The 13,826-nt window shown below is 37.3% G+C and overlaps 1 protein-coding gene across 1 annotated transcript; it reads right to left on the bottom strand.

Moving 5' to 3' along the window:
* Positions 1-1,620: 1,620 nt before the first annotated feature.
* LOC111898844 (geranylgeranyl transferase type-2 subunit alpha 1) lies at positions 1,621-4,590 on the bottom strand. The gene is made up of 8 exons (XM_023894722.3): positions 4,422-4,590; positions 4,143-4,317; positions 3,780-3,940; positions 3,594-3,698; positions 2,754-3,494; positions 2,497-2,674; positions 2,220-2,406; positions 1,621-2,107 (listed from the first exon to the last, which is right to left on the bottom strand). Exons 1-8 carry the CDS (start codon positions 4,535-4,537, stop codon positions 1,713-1,715), a joined length of 2,058 nt encoding a protein of 685 aa, XP_023750490.1. The 5' UTR covers positions 4,538-4,590; the 3' UTR covers positions 1,621-1,712.
* Positions 4,591-13,826: the final 9,236 nt, after the last annotated feature.

The following is a 13,826-nucleotide window of genomic DNA, read 5'->3' as shown; positions in this document are numbered from 1 at the left end:
TCTCTCTATATATATATATATATATATATATATATATATATATATATATATATATATATATATATATATACTCATTGTAATTATATGATCCTCTAGTCTTTGGCACCCACCGGTCCAGATTTGCAATAACTAGAAACTTCCGTTTGCTCTTTCTTTTCTCCTTCTGTCTTTATTCTCCCGTTCTTTCTTTGTTTAAAGTAGCTTTAAGAGGAAAAAAGACGGGTTGATGCATGGTCGCCGTCACCGGAGTTAGAACCGGCCATCGGCGCTGCCCCTTTCACTTACTAATTAAGTCACTAATGGTATAAAATGGACACCTGTTGTGTTTCATGCTAACTCCGTCACTGGTTATATTAAATCAATATGTCAGGATAGCGGAACATACTCTTAATGATTATCAACTATATGTTCACCGATTTAGGACTTTAGAGCATAAATGTTCCAAGATATTCATGTTTTATTTAATTGCTTGGTCATAGTTGATTTTTTTTGGGTCAAAAGGGTGATGCCGTCCATTCTAAATACACAACTAAAGACATTTGAAGGCTATCTGTTTTGTTTTAAATGAAGACACTTTTAATTCTTATATAGATGTGTTTTGTTCTTTTGCTAATGAAACTTATCCAAAAACAATATGACATTTCTTCATGTAGTTGTTAATGTCATTTTATAGATTGATTTTGTGTCTTTCAAAAATTCAGATGAAGTAATGTTATATACTCTTAAATCGAATGACATTTGAGGGGAAAAAAATTTGCACATCGCATTAACCACCAACAAAAATCTAAACATCACTTGATTTTAACAAGTTTTACTATATTTAAAAGATTTATTGCTTTTGTTTTTCTAATGTGATCACTCTTGTTAATTACAATTACACCAACCAAATCGTGTTGAGTCATGAATAAAAATGGCAACATATTTTCACAAACAAATATTCAATATCTTTTTGGTATGATACAATTATTTAAAATATATATATATATATATGATATGTTATTACCTAAAGTTAGTTAACTGAACTAAGAGCTTCTTTAACCACAAACACAAAAATGATGATTGTTTAGCACTAAGAGCTTCTTTAACCTTAAAAATAATGCTAAATTTGAAGGTTAGTTGGAGTATTCTTGCCCTCTAAAACACAAAAATGGTGTAATATGGTGGATGGTTGGAGTTGGTTTAAGGTTTCGAGTTTAGGATCTAAGTTATTTACAATTATACCCTTCAAGACTAATTTACATTTTTAGTCCCTAAGTATAGCTGGTTCTTTCAATTGTGTCCCAAAAATTTCCTCTTGCAATTTTAGTCTTTATTTGAGGTTATTGCAACTTTTTTTTTTCTTTTATTGTAATCACTGTTCCAAGTAATATGACTATATTTTTGGAAATAAAATTACCCAAAAAAAAAAGAAGAAAAAACCTATACTATAGATTGAAAAATAGCCATTTCACTAGAATAGGACAAACACGTTCCAAAAATCTGAAATAAGAACCAAAATTGCAAGAGAGCTTTTTGGGAACACAATTGCAAAAATCAGCTACACTCACGAACCAAAAATGTAGTTTACTCTAAAAACAATATTTGTAATGTGCACATGATTATAGAAGGGCTAAATGAAAGTAGATAAAAAAAAAAGTATATTGTTATTTCTTGTATATTCAATCCAATATAAATGATGCATAGAATACATAAACGTAAGCAAATTACTATAACTAATGTAATTCTTCACCATCAAGCCATTTAAGTTGAGGCAACAATTTAACCAAAAACAAAACAAACCTTTCATCATCAACAATCACATTCCCCACAACATCCAATTGCATCAAATTCAAACCTCCAAAAATCGAATACGCTTCCCAAAAATTGACCAATTTGGCATCATCACCATTAGCAAATTCTTCAAAACTTGGATCATATGAAAGTGTATGTGACATGGGAGATGAGCATAAATATCGTCTTGTGTCTACAGTGTGTGCACCAATCTCATTGTGGGAGACATTTAAGACTTTAAGTGACTTCAAGAATCTCAAAGGCTCTAAAGCTGTGAAACTTGTGAGTTTATTGTGACTAAGGTTTAAGCACGAGAGAAGCTGCAAAGCCTCCAATCCTGTCAACAAATAGCAATGTACTTTCAATTTGGTTGTTTTCTTTCTAAAGTTTAATGCAAATAAATGTATATACATTGCTATTTCTTGCATTTAGCCCAACTTATGTTTTACCTTCAATAGAGTGAAGTTGATTGTGGCTAAGATCAAGACTTTGCACCCACAATAACCTCTCAAAAGACCCGATTCGTGACAATGATAAAGAATTCAATCTTAAACATATAGAACCAGTGATATTCAAAGAACTTGACTCTTTATATTGCCAGCAGTATTTCAGTAAAGATTCCATGCAAGAAGTCATCTGCAATAATATCATTCAAAGCTCTTATAATAGAGTCCACACATGTATAAACAGAACCAAAGAAGATATGATATGTGAAGAAAAAATTACCTGTTTTAACAACACCAAGCTGTGTTCATTCTTGTAATATTGGTAATGTGGAGGGTCTAATTTCATTAATTCAGAATATAGTTCCAAAACTTCCTCTACATGAGTGATTGAAGTGCCAGTTGACATCATGGCATCATGTGCCATTAACAATCTCGCAAGTGTAAGCTTCCCAATTTTACTATTAAATATTAAAAAAAAAAAAAACAAATTAAAAATAATACACGCATTAAGCTTAGTAAGGAAAAGGACAAACATACCACTCTGCCCAAGTCAATAATTCTCGATATTGAGCTATTTCACTAGCTATCATCTCCAGCTTCCATTTTGAAGATGTGGGATGCTCATCATCACTTTTTGTCACCTCAAAATATGATTTTAACAATTGGATACTCTTCAAACTTGTGTCAATTGTACAAAAAGATTCATCTGTGAACGTTATCTTCCCAAAACTCTGTTTTTCATCAAGGCATACAGAAACCCTAAATGAAAAAGACCAGGGCTGGCTACAAGGGACCCCAGATAAAGAAGTTATCCCTTGAGAATCTTCTGACCTAATTTTCACTTCATAAGTCTTTGATGAGTTAAGTTCTTGATGGGGAATACTCAGATGTGTCACCCAAGCTTGACCACATCCAAACTTATTTGTTGAAAGTGGACTCCAAGTAATATCTTTAGATACATCAGACTCAGTTTCAACACTAACTGTATGTGAGTTTAAGCCTTTAACAGTTTCGTTGAAATAAAGAACAACAGGAAAAGTCACTTTATTAGCTATTGGTAGATTGATATCAGAACCACAAGGAGGCCAAGAGGAAATCATAATAGGCATGTCAACTTTAACAGTCTGATCAAGAAGCCAGAGATGATAAAACCATCCACTTTGATCATCTGGATCAGTAAAGACAGCATTTCTTACAAACTCATACTCTTCTGTTAAAAAGATCTCTTTTGGAGAATACCCTTCAACCTTTTTCTCCAGCAGATGAGTTAAGAGTACACTACAGATGAAAATGCCATCATGTATTCATGTCCCTTGATAAAATGTAAGTGCACTAAATGTATACAGATGCTTACATATAAAAAAAATTCAAACATACCTACGATTATGCCAAGCAGAATAATTACTGAAGTTATCATTTATCATATCTGTTGTAAATTGTAGCTCCTTTTCATCTGATATGTTCTTCAACCCTGCTATGAATCTGATAAAGGTATAACAGATCAGGTCCATTTAGATTACATAATACCCTGATAAACTATGTCAGCAAATAGAGGTCTTTCACCTCCTGTAATTCCATGCATGAAAATTGCGGGTGTCTTGCTTCTGGAACAGATTTAGAAGCTTTAGTTCCCGCTCTGTTGAAGAATTCCCCTTGCTTACCACCCATTTCCTGTGATCCCAAGCTCCATAAGACTTGAAATTCTTCCTCAGGGCATTCTCTACCTGTAACATACAGTTAAAATACTATCATGTTCAAGCAAGAACAGTTTTATATCTTTCCACAAGGTAATGCGCATTAATTTCTAGGTTAAACATGTGTCGTTTGATCACAAAGTTAGTGAACTCTTTTCTTGGAACCTAGTATTAAGGTTATGTAATAGGAAGTGTAAGGAGACATTTAAATTAGAGCAAGATAAGAACTTACAACTCGCAGTTCTTCATCAATAATCGATTTGATGTGATCCGAATCTGCCTTTTCGACCTCTGATTGACTACTAATATTATGCTCAAACGCCAGTTTTCGATAATTCCAAGCGGTCATAAACTCCGGATTAATCTCGAGAAGCTTAGCATTGAGTTCTAGGGCTTCTTTCGTGTAACTAATTTTACGAAACCCAGTATATAAACACAGATCAAACGATGCCTTTGTATACAAAAAAAAGAAAAATACTAAATATATGGAGATTTGAGATAGAATTTGTACATATTGTTGTGATGATTTTGGAGAAACTGAGTTTGAAGGGATCGAATCTTTGCAGCCTTGAGAGCTGATGCATTTTCGTCTACTGGTGTTGCAGATTTCCTCGGTCTTCCGTGCATGTTTCTCGCCGAGAGAGAGAAAGATAGACGGCGTCTGATGTCGAGAGAGCCCAATTTAGACCGTCTAGACCAATTATATAAACCAACAGGTTCGGTCCCTGGTTTCCAGCTTTATTGCTTTTTGGACACTAAACAATGTTGTTTCTTAATGGGTTAATGACTTAGGAGGGTAATTAGGTTTACAGTTTGTCTGCATTAGGTTACTAAGGTTTTTTTTTGTGCGCGTTAGGTCACTAAGGTTGTTATTACCGTTTAAAAATAGTTTTTTTTTACTTGTTTCTTCATGTTTAGCTTAGTTGGCAGCTTACACGTCCGATGGCATGCCTATAACCACCCCATCGCCTCCACCTCAAAAAATGTCTCGTATTTCTTGTGCCCTAAATTGAAGAGTTGAAGAAGAACAGAAAAAGATGTCGCAAGCCTCCATCGGCTCCACCTCAAACAACCGAATCATGTGCTACTGTGGGCTCCCGAGTCGGATTCGAGTCTCCACGACACCACAAAATCCGGGGAAAAGGTTCAGAACGTGCCCTAATTCGTTGGTAATGGCCAATTTTGAAGATTGAAGCTTTTCACTCTTTAAATCTCTGTTACAAGTGTGTAAGTTATGGCATTTATCCTAAAGCTTTGTTCTTTTTCATTTTTTTTTATAGAGAGCAGGGAGAAAGTGTGGATTTTGGGAATGGGTTGTTGAAGATCCGGTCACAGAGGAGCTTTTGGGTCTTAGTCATGAGCTGAATGAAATGAAGAAGAAGATGAAATGGCATAAAGTAGCTTTGATTGTCTTGTTTTTATTGTACTTTGTTAAGTTATATTGAATGGAATTATGATGCAGTAGACATTTTTTGAATATAAAGGGTACCCATAATTTTGTTATTTTGATTGTAAGGGTACCTATAATGTAATGAAATCATATGTATCAATGCAAATGAAGCTTTTGGTAATGAAATATGTAATTGTAATGTTAATATGGTGTAATCAAATCTAAAATGCTATTATAGTGAACAACCAATGTCAGTAATTATAATGAACAACCAAATTGAAGGCAAAGTACATCTGTAAAGTGTATGATTCAACAACCAAGAATCAGTTCAAAGATTTAAAGCAGAAAATATATTAAAGGGTAATATTGTCAACAAACAAAAAACCCTTAAAAAGGTGTCCCATTCAGCATCAAAAGAGCATCAAAAGTTGGATAGTTTTGTCCCTTAGCCTAGTACAACATTACATTTAATATCAAAAGATTCGACCATCACATGCTTACCTAACACTTACAGCCCACATGCATACATAAGAAAACAAAAGAGTTCAACATCAAACCTACAATCAAGTCAAATCTACAGGTTTCTCTGAACTACAACCACTACCATCCTTGAGCACCACTTTTTTCCTCACAAACAGTTTGGTGATTCTTTCTGAAGCTTTCCTCTTTCTCAATTGAATTGCACTTTGAACTAGTCTTGCAGAAGTGGATCTTGGTCTTGGAGTTGCAGGAGTGGATCTTGGAGTTGCAGAAGTGGATCCTGGAGTTGGAATTGGAGCTGGAGTGGAAGATCCAGGATTGCCTGTTGTTGGAATTCTTTTTGTTGGGCACCCATTTTTTTATGCCCACTAACATAGCATATTGAACACCTTTGCACTTGCTTTGCTCTTGATACTGTGTGTGCTTGATATCTCCTTTTCTGTTGCACTTTTCCTCCTCTTAGTAGATGGCCTACCATGTAGCCTTCTACTCTTTAGGGGTAAAGGCTTGGTGTACTCACTTTGTGTCCATAAAGAGCTATCATTCAAAGGATGAATAATGTATGCATAGTAGGTGAGATAAGTTGCCATACTGTAACAACTAGCTACATATTCCTCTGAGTTTAAGTTCATGGATGAAATTGCAGCCACTCCATGTACACAGGGTATTCAGTCAACTGCCATCTCTTGCATCCACAAGTCCTTCTCATCAGGTCAATTGCATACCTGTTATTACATAATACCACCTGAAATTGTTGATACCCACAAGGGTACACATCCCATAATCTGTACATAAACATTAAACAGGTAAGAACACATGAACACATGTATAAACATTAACAAGTAAATACAAACATTCTTACCTTTTTTTCTCCTTCAAATGTACTATTTTCTTCCTAATGCTTGGGCATATAGTTAAATCCCAAGACTCCCCTTACTCATATGATGGTAAAACCTCTACATCACATAAACCCTTATATCCTCCAATATTGCTATTATTGGTTTATGTCCAGCCTCAACTATTTCAGCATTAAAACTCTCTGAAATTCCATTTTCCACAACATCACAAAATACTCCTTCTTGAAAAGCCCTGCAATAACATTTAGGGTCCCTCTTCATGAGATAATCAAACGCCCCCCTGTCTAATTCCTTGATCTCTTGCATAGCAGCTTCATGTCTCTGTTTTGTGGTAGCCTTCACAACTCTCCAAAATGGCTTGATAAAATGCTCACCTTTGAACTTGGAGTTAAAGTTGGCTAGTATGTGCCTAGCACATAATCTATGCTCAGCATGAGGAACCCTTTCCTTGATAGCTTCAATTAAACCCTGTACAATTTACAGTATTAAGTAATAATTAAACTATAAAGTTAAGAGTAAACATGTAACACCCGAAATCAGAAAGGTCAAGAAAGGAAAGAAAACCCTAAGTCAAAGGGTCAACTCGTCGAGTCCAGGGAGGAACTCGATGAGTCGGAGCGGGATCCGAGGGATCGATTAAGTAACCGACTCGGCGAGTCGGCAAAGAGGACTCAGCGAGTCCGGTCTGAAGAGGGAAACCCTAAATCTGGGGCTTTGTGCACTATTTAAGCATCTCATTCTCTCCCTTAGGGTTCCTTATAGCCTCTCTTATCCAGAATACGAAACCCTAAGCCTCCATTTTAGCACATTCAAGATTTCTTGCCTTTTTTGGTGATTTGAAGGAAGAAGGAGGAAGGGGACCTTTGGTGAGTCAAGGATTGGCTTTAAATCCAGAGTTGGTGTGACTTTTTAGATCCCTTGAGGTAATAAGCTGACCTTATTACATTTAGATCTATCTTATGGTTGAGATTTGGGCATTTTTGGTTATGGAGGAGGTTTATTTCGAGTTTGGAGTAGATCTGAGGTTGCTACCTCAGATCTAGGCTATTAAGGATCCAGAAAGCCATAAAGTTTATGCCAATAAGTTGTTGGTGAAGCCCCTTTGTCTAAAACCCAATCCCTAGTGTGTTTTGGGCTTATATCTTCTTGGTATCACGTAAAGTTTGCAACTTTACGTGAGGGATAGCTTGTAGAAGGGAAGATCTATGGATTGGAGCCCCTGCATGGCTTGAAAAGCCTCTGAATGTATTGAGAATTGGAGATACTCGGTGAGTCACATGAGTGTACTCGGCGAGTTGTATGAATATGTGCATGAACTCGACGAGTTGGAAGAACAACTCTGCGAGTTTGTTGAAGATTGCCTTGGACTCGGCGAGTCTGTTCTTGGACTCGGCGAGTCTGGTCGTGGAACCCTAACCTTTTCTGGTTAAGTCGAGAATCGGTGAGTCAAGGGACGACTTGGTGAGTTGAGCAGGATGGAACTCAAAGATTCTTGGACTCGACGAGTCAGCGGGTTGACTCGGCGAGTATAGTCAGTCAGGAAGTTTCACTTTGACTAAGGACTTTGACTTTGACCAAGAGTTGACCAGTTGACTTCTAGGGGTATTTTGGTAATTATTGGTATTTATTTGAGTTCAATTATTTGGTGATGACCAGTGGAAGAGTTCGTGTCGGTGGTTGGAGCAGCGTGATCTTGTTTCTTCAGCCGACAATTGCAGGTGAGTCTTCTCACCATACCAATGGGTCTAAGGCACCAAGGCCGACCCATCTTATGTTGTGTGATATGATATTTAGCTTTATGCTAGGTGGTATGCTGGTAATTATGTGATATGTTAGTTGTCTTTGTGATACTTGCATGGAAGACCATGTGGGGTAGCCCATGGCATTGGATGTAAGACCATGTGGGGTAGCCCATGGTAGTCCTAGGTAAAGACCATGTGGGGTAGCCCATGACACAATAGTATAAGACCCTGGGGGTAGCCACGACATCCTTACAGGTTTATGTACGTGTTATGTGTAGATATTTATGTGATGCATGATATGCTATTTGGTTATATATGGTATTTGCATGGAAGACCTCGGGGGAAGCCCGTGGCAATGGATGTAAGACCATGTGGGGTAGCTCATGGCATTGGATGTAAGACCATGTGAGGAAGCCCATGTCAGTCCTAGGAAAAGACCATGTGGGGTAGCCCATGACACTGTTACATGTTTATGTATGCAGGGATTATATGATATATGGTAGCTTTTATAGCTAACAATATATATGATATGTGTGTAGCTTTTATAGCTAACAGGATATGTGATATGTGGGTTGTATGAATGGTATGCACTGGGAAACTCACTAAGCTTCGTGCTTACAGGTTTTGTTTATGGTTTCAGGTATTATCGTTTTGGAAAGGAAGAGCTCGGGTTGATCGCAGTGCACACACCTATGATTTCCGCAAATGAATGATTTTTGGATAAACTATGATAAACGATTTGATTGACTATGATTTGATTGTTTGAATTAAATGGTATCAATGTTTTAGTTATATTAAAAATGAAATTTTTACCCCTGATTTTTGGGCTGTTACAAAACACGAGTAGTACCTTGTGTCCATCTGATATAAGAGTAAGCTCATTTCTATTGCCTTTGTCAATATCATGTATGAGTAGATCGAGAAACCATTTCCAAGTTTCTTTGTTCTCAACAGTTACAACAGCCCAAGCTAGGGAGAACATGTTGTTATTGGCATCCCTACCCATGAAAGCTAAGAGTTCACCCTTGCAAATTCCTTTGAGAAAGCATCCATCAATCCCAATGATTTGTCTACATCATTCTACCCAACCATCTCTTACACCTTTACAACATACATACAACCGTTTGAACATTAGACTTCCATCAAAGGTATGGTCAACTTCCATATTCACAGTTGATCTTGGATTAGCTCTTTTGATTTCTATGCCATAGTCCCACAACCTACTGTAATGCTCTTTTAGAGTGCCTTCTATCTTGGCCAATGCAAACTTTTTTTGCATTTCTACATTATCCAATGCTAACTATGATGTTGTATGTGCTTGAGATTTGAGCTTTCATCTTCTTCAAACTAAGCCTGGGGTTTTCCAGAAGTACATTGAAATATTGTTTCCTAATCCATTTGTAAGTCACTAACCCTATTTTAAAAACTCTACCATAGTTATGACTTGATTTAAGTGACTTAATCTAAAAAGTCCTTTCCTCTTGCATCCAAGAAGCCCACAACCGAAAAGGACATGTAGGTTCTTTATCTTTACAACACTTCACTAGAAGTCTGTTTTTATCATTCTTTTCATACCACAAATCATAACCATGCTTAACAACATAGTTGGTAAGACATTGTTTAAGTTCAGCAGGATTGGTGAATTTTATACCTAACATAGGAGCCATTTCATCTCATTGTTGCTCATAATGGTGCATAGGGTATACAGGTGGTAGTTGCTCAACTTTAGACTCTTTTTCCTCTTAGACATTTGGGCAAAGTTTGTTCAAAAACCTTTATTTCTTCTGAATAGTTGATGTTGTCGTTTTCATCGAAAAATCCTCAACATCCACCTCGTGTTCCCAACACTCTTTATCTAGTAACATTGAATCAATATCTTCATTTGCGTTGGAGTTGGTATCATCTTCAACTTCAGGCTCTTCCATTTCAATCCACTCAAATAGGGGTTCATGCACATGGTCCACATAAACAGTTACTTTCTTTTTCTCATGAAGGCACTCAAGAAATTCTTGGTAATCACATTCGTTCTGCAATGTGGCCAATCCTTGACACAATGTTTGGCCATCTGGACAATAGTATACATCTTTGCACATTCCTCTATTAATCACTTTGAGGTGAGCAATGAATTCAACATACCCCTTATCCCTTAAATCGGCGTACATTATCTCATTTTTATCTGGATCAAAATAGATAAATGATTTGTTGATGAACATCCCGTTGTACTGGACTTCAACGACCGGTGTATCATCTTCAACCATCTGATTGTGGATTGATTGAAGTAAGAACAGTGGGTGGGAACGATCGAGTGAGAGTGAAGAGAAAGTGATTGGAGATTCGTCTTGCCCTAATTAAAGGAGACGAAATATACATTAAATGCCACCTAATAATCCACGTAATGGCCTAATAACTGTGACATCCCCATTTTTACGGCCAGAAAAGACCGATCTTTGTTTATGCTTTATAAAAATCAGAGTACTTTTTTTTTAATAAAAGTGTCGCGGAATTTGTCCCCAGAAAAACATGATAAATACGTTATTGAAACATTTTCGAAGAAACGTATTTTATTCATTTTAAAACGTTTGGGATGTCATCATCAATACAGGAACATAAGCATAAACAGAACTTACATTCATTTACACTAATGATTTACATCTCCTTTATTCTCTCAGTGAATTATGTCTTCGTATTGATACCTGTGATACAAAGAAAACTGAGTGGGTCAGGCTTGGGAGCCTGGTGAGCATATAGGGTTTTCAACCCACAATAATACATTTATTATATTCAATTATCAACAATCAACCCAAATACCCATCCCCATTATCTTCTTTAAGGTTTTACCCTAAGAATCGATTATACTTTCTTCATTCATTCCTAAGGGTTTACCTAAGGAACTGGCATACAGTCCATTTGCTACCACGGTTTATACAATAGGCACTACGTCGCATAGTCACCAGGGTTCATACAATTGGCACTACGTCTCATAGTCACCAGGTCTTACACAATAGGCACTACGTCTCATAGTCACCTGGGTTCATACAATTGGCACTACGTCTCATAGTCACCAGGGCTTACACAATAGGCACTACGTCTCATAGTCACCTGGGTTCATACAATTGGCACTACGTCTCATAGTCACCAGGGCTTACACAATAGGCACTACGTCTCATAGTCACCTGGGTTCATACAATTGGCACTACGTCTCATAGTCACCAGGGCTTACACAATAGGCACGAAGTCGCATCGTCACCAACTATTCCATCTACCCATGTTCTACCCAACATTTTCGTAGATATAAATACGAACACAATTTAAATCATTTAACACCCGTACAAAAACATCAATTCCAATCCACCTCAAATAGATAATTAATATCTAACACATATCACGTATTTCATAGCTAATACTTTATATTTATGTATTAGAAGAAAGTAACTATGCACTCGCGCATATAAACAACAATATATATAAATATACACATAACACGTATTTTATAAAATACTTCATATTTATGTGTAAGATGAAAGTGACTATACACTCACTTGCTCAGAAGATGATCCGACAGCACTACGGCTTGCAGATGTAGCGCCTCTCCACAGATCTGGAAGATCTTCACAAAAACCGGCTCCTCGCGGGCAGGGCTTCGGCTCGGGAATAACGCTCTTCGGGATTCTCGGGGCTTCGGATCTCGCTTCGGGGCTCGGGAATGATACCGGGGCTTCGGGATATGATTGGCACGCAAATCGAGGCAAAACTTAGAGAGAGGGAAGAGTTTGAACAAGAGAAAATGGCTGATTTCGAGTTCTATTTATAGGCTGAGGGTCTGGGATTACGCGCGGCGTAATCTCAAATTACGCAGGGCGTACTCAGTACGCGGGGCGTACTTTGACGTCACTGCATGCGTCGATCTGTGGCACTCGAGTATCGGTCAGGCAACTTGCATCCGCCTGAGTACGCGGGGCGTACTCAAATTACGCGGGGCGTAATTGACTCGTCGAACTTCTAAATTGCGTAACTTTCGCATACGAGCTCCGTTTTCAACGTTCTTTATATCCACGCGAAGGTCATACCATACTCTATAACTTTCATTTAGACTCCGTCGGCTAATTTTGACTTTTATTTTTTATTATTTATTTTTAGAAGGCTGGGACAGAAAAACTTCGTTATAAATTCATAACTTCTTCGTTTGACGTCCGTTCTCGCCTAACTTTTCATCGTTTCGCTACTAACAACGAGATCTTCGATTCTCATTTAGATTGTTTCGGCTAAAAACCGCTCGATCTCAAATCGAGTATTCGAGCTGCATACCGCTAAGTTGAAACTTAGAAAAATCATAACTACCTCATACGAAGTCAGATTTGGGCGTTCCTTTTATGCACGCTCTCGGTTTAACGAAATCTACGACTTTCGTTTAGATTGCTAAGGCTAAATATCGCTCTAACATAAATTCACTTTTTACGTCATTCAGCGTCGTGCCGGTTCTGTCGCGAAACTTCGACAGGTCATAACTTCTTCGTTATGATTCGGATTTCGACGTTCTTTATATGTACGGAATTCTTGTAACATATACTATAACCTAGTTAAGATTATTCATTCTAAATAATCTTCTATCAGAAACTCATTTTTTGACGCTTATCGTCTTTAAATTGACTAGCCCTGATCTACGGGCGTTACAATAACCATGTAACACCCGTATATAGCATGTATTCACTTTGTAACCGGTTAAACGGGTAAAAAACTATTTTTAAACGGTAATAACAATCTAGTGACCTAATGCGCACAAAAAAAACCTTAGTGACCTAATGCGGACAAACTGTAAACCGAATTACCCTCCTAAGTCATTAACCCTTTCTTAATTTGTTGATTAAACTTTCTTGATTTTTCTATTTTGGGTAGAGACAAGAATCACTTCAAAAAATAAGTATATAAACTAAATGTGAGTCCTGCCAATTGCTTTGATTATTTGAGTTTGTCAAGCCTAGTATATCTTGGGTTCGACAAATTGACAAGTCAAAATGTTTGGAGCACACAAAGATAAAGATATACATGTATATTCGAGCCATATGGTACTTTTTGTGTTAGTTCATTATATATACATATTAATTGTGGGAATGCTTATGAAGAGTAACCTCGAGCTAGTTGGTTACCGTTCATCGGCTGGTCAAAGATGGTGGTGGCGGATTGATATTTATGGCTCTTTTTTGTTGGTCAACGGCTGGTATGACTAACGTGGCTTTTTGATGTTCTTTTAGGATGATTAGTGTATTCACCTCCTCCTCTCTTAATAGTTGATCTCCACCTAGCTGTCTCCACCACTTCTCACCCGGTAGATGTTTGTTGTGATAAAAAATCCCCACACCATCTAAAATTCATCTTCTGTTCGTCTACAACACCTCTTCTACATTCCATGATACCCACCTCCATCACTGACGTCCTCCCGTTCCGCCCCT

The sequence above is a fragment of the Lactuca sativa genome, chromosome 6 (genome assembly GCF_002870075.4).
Source record: "Lactuca sativa cultivar Salinas chromosome 6, Lsat_Salinas_v11, whole genome shotgun sequence".
Lineage (NCBI taxonomy): Eukaryota > Viridiplantae > Streptophyta > Magnoliopsida > Asterales > Asteraceae > Lactuca > Lactuca sativa.
This window is presented reverse-complemented; position numbering and strand designations above follow the sequence as displayed.

What these genes read in the sequence shown, in the direction of transcription:
- LOC111898844 (XM_023894722.3), bottom strand. Translation starts at nt 4,537, where the DNA reads ATGCACGGAAGACCGAGGAAATCTGCAACACCAGTAGACGAAAATGCA. An exon ending in CATGCATGGAATTACAGGAG is followed by an intron (nt 3,699 to 3,779) that starts GTGAAAGACCTC and finishes TACCTTTATCAG; the next exon opens with ATTCATAGCAGGGTTGAAGA. An exon ending in TTATTGACTTGGGCAGAGTG is followed by an intron (nt 2,675 to 2,753) that starts GTATGTTTGTCC and finishes AATATTTAATAG; the next exon opens with TAAAATTGGGAAGCTTACAC.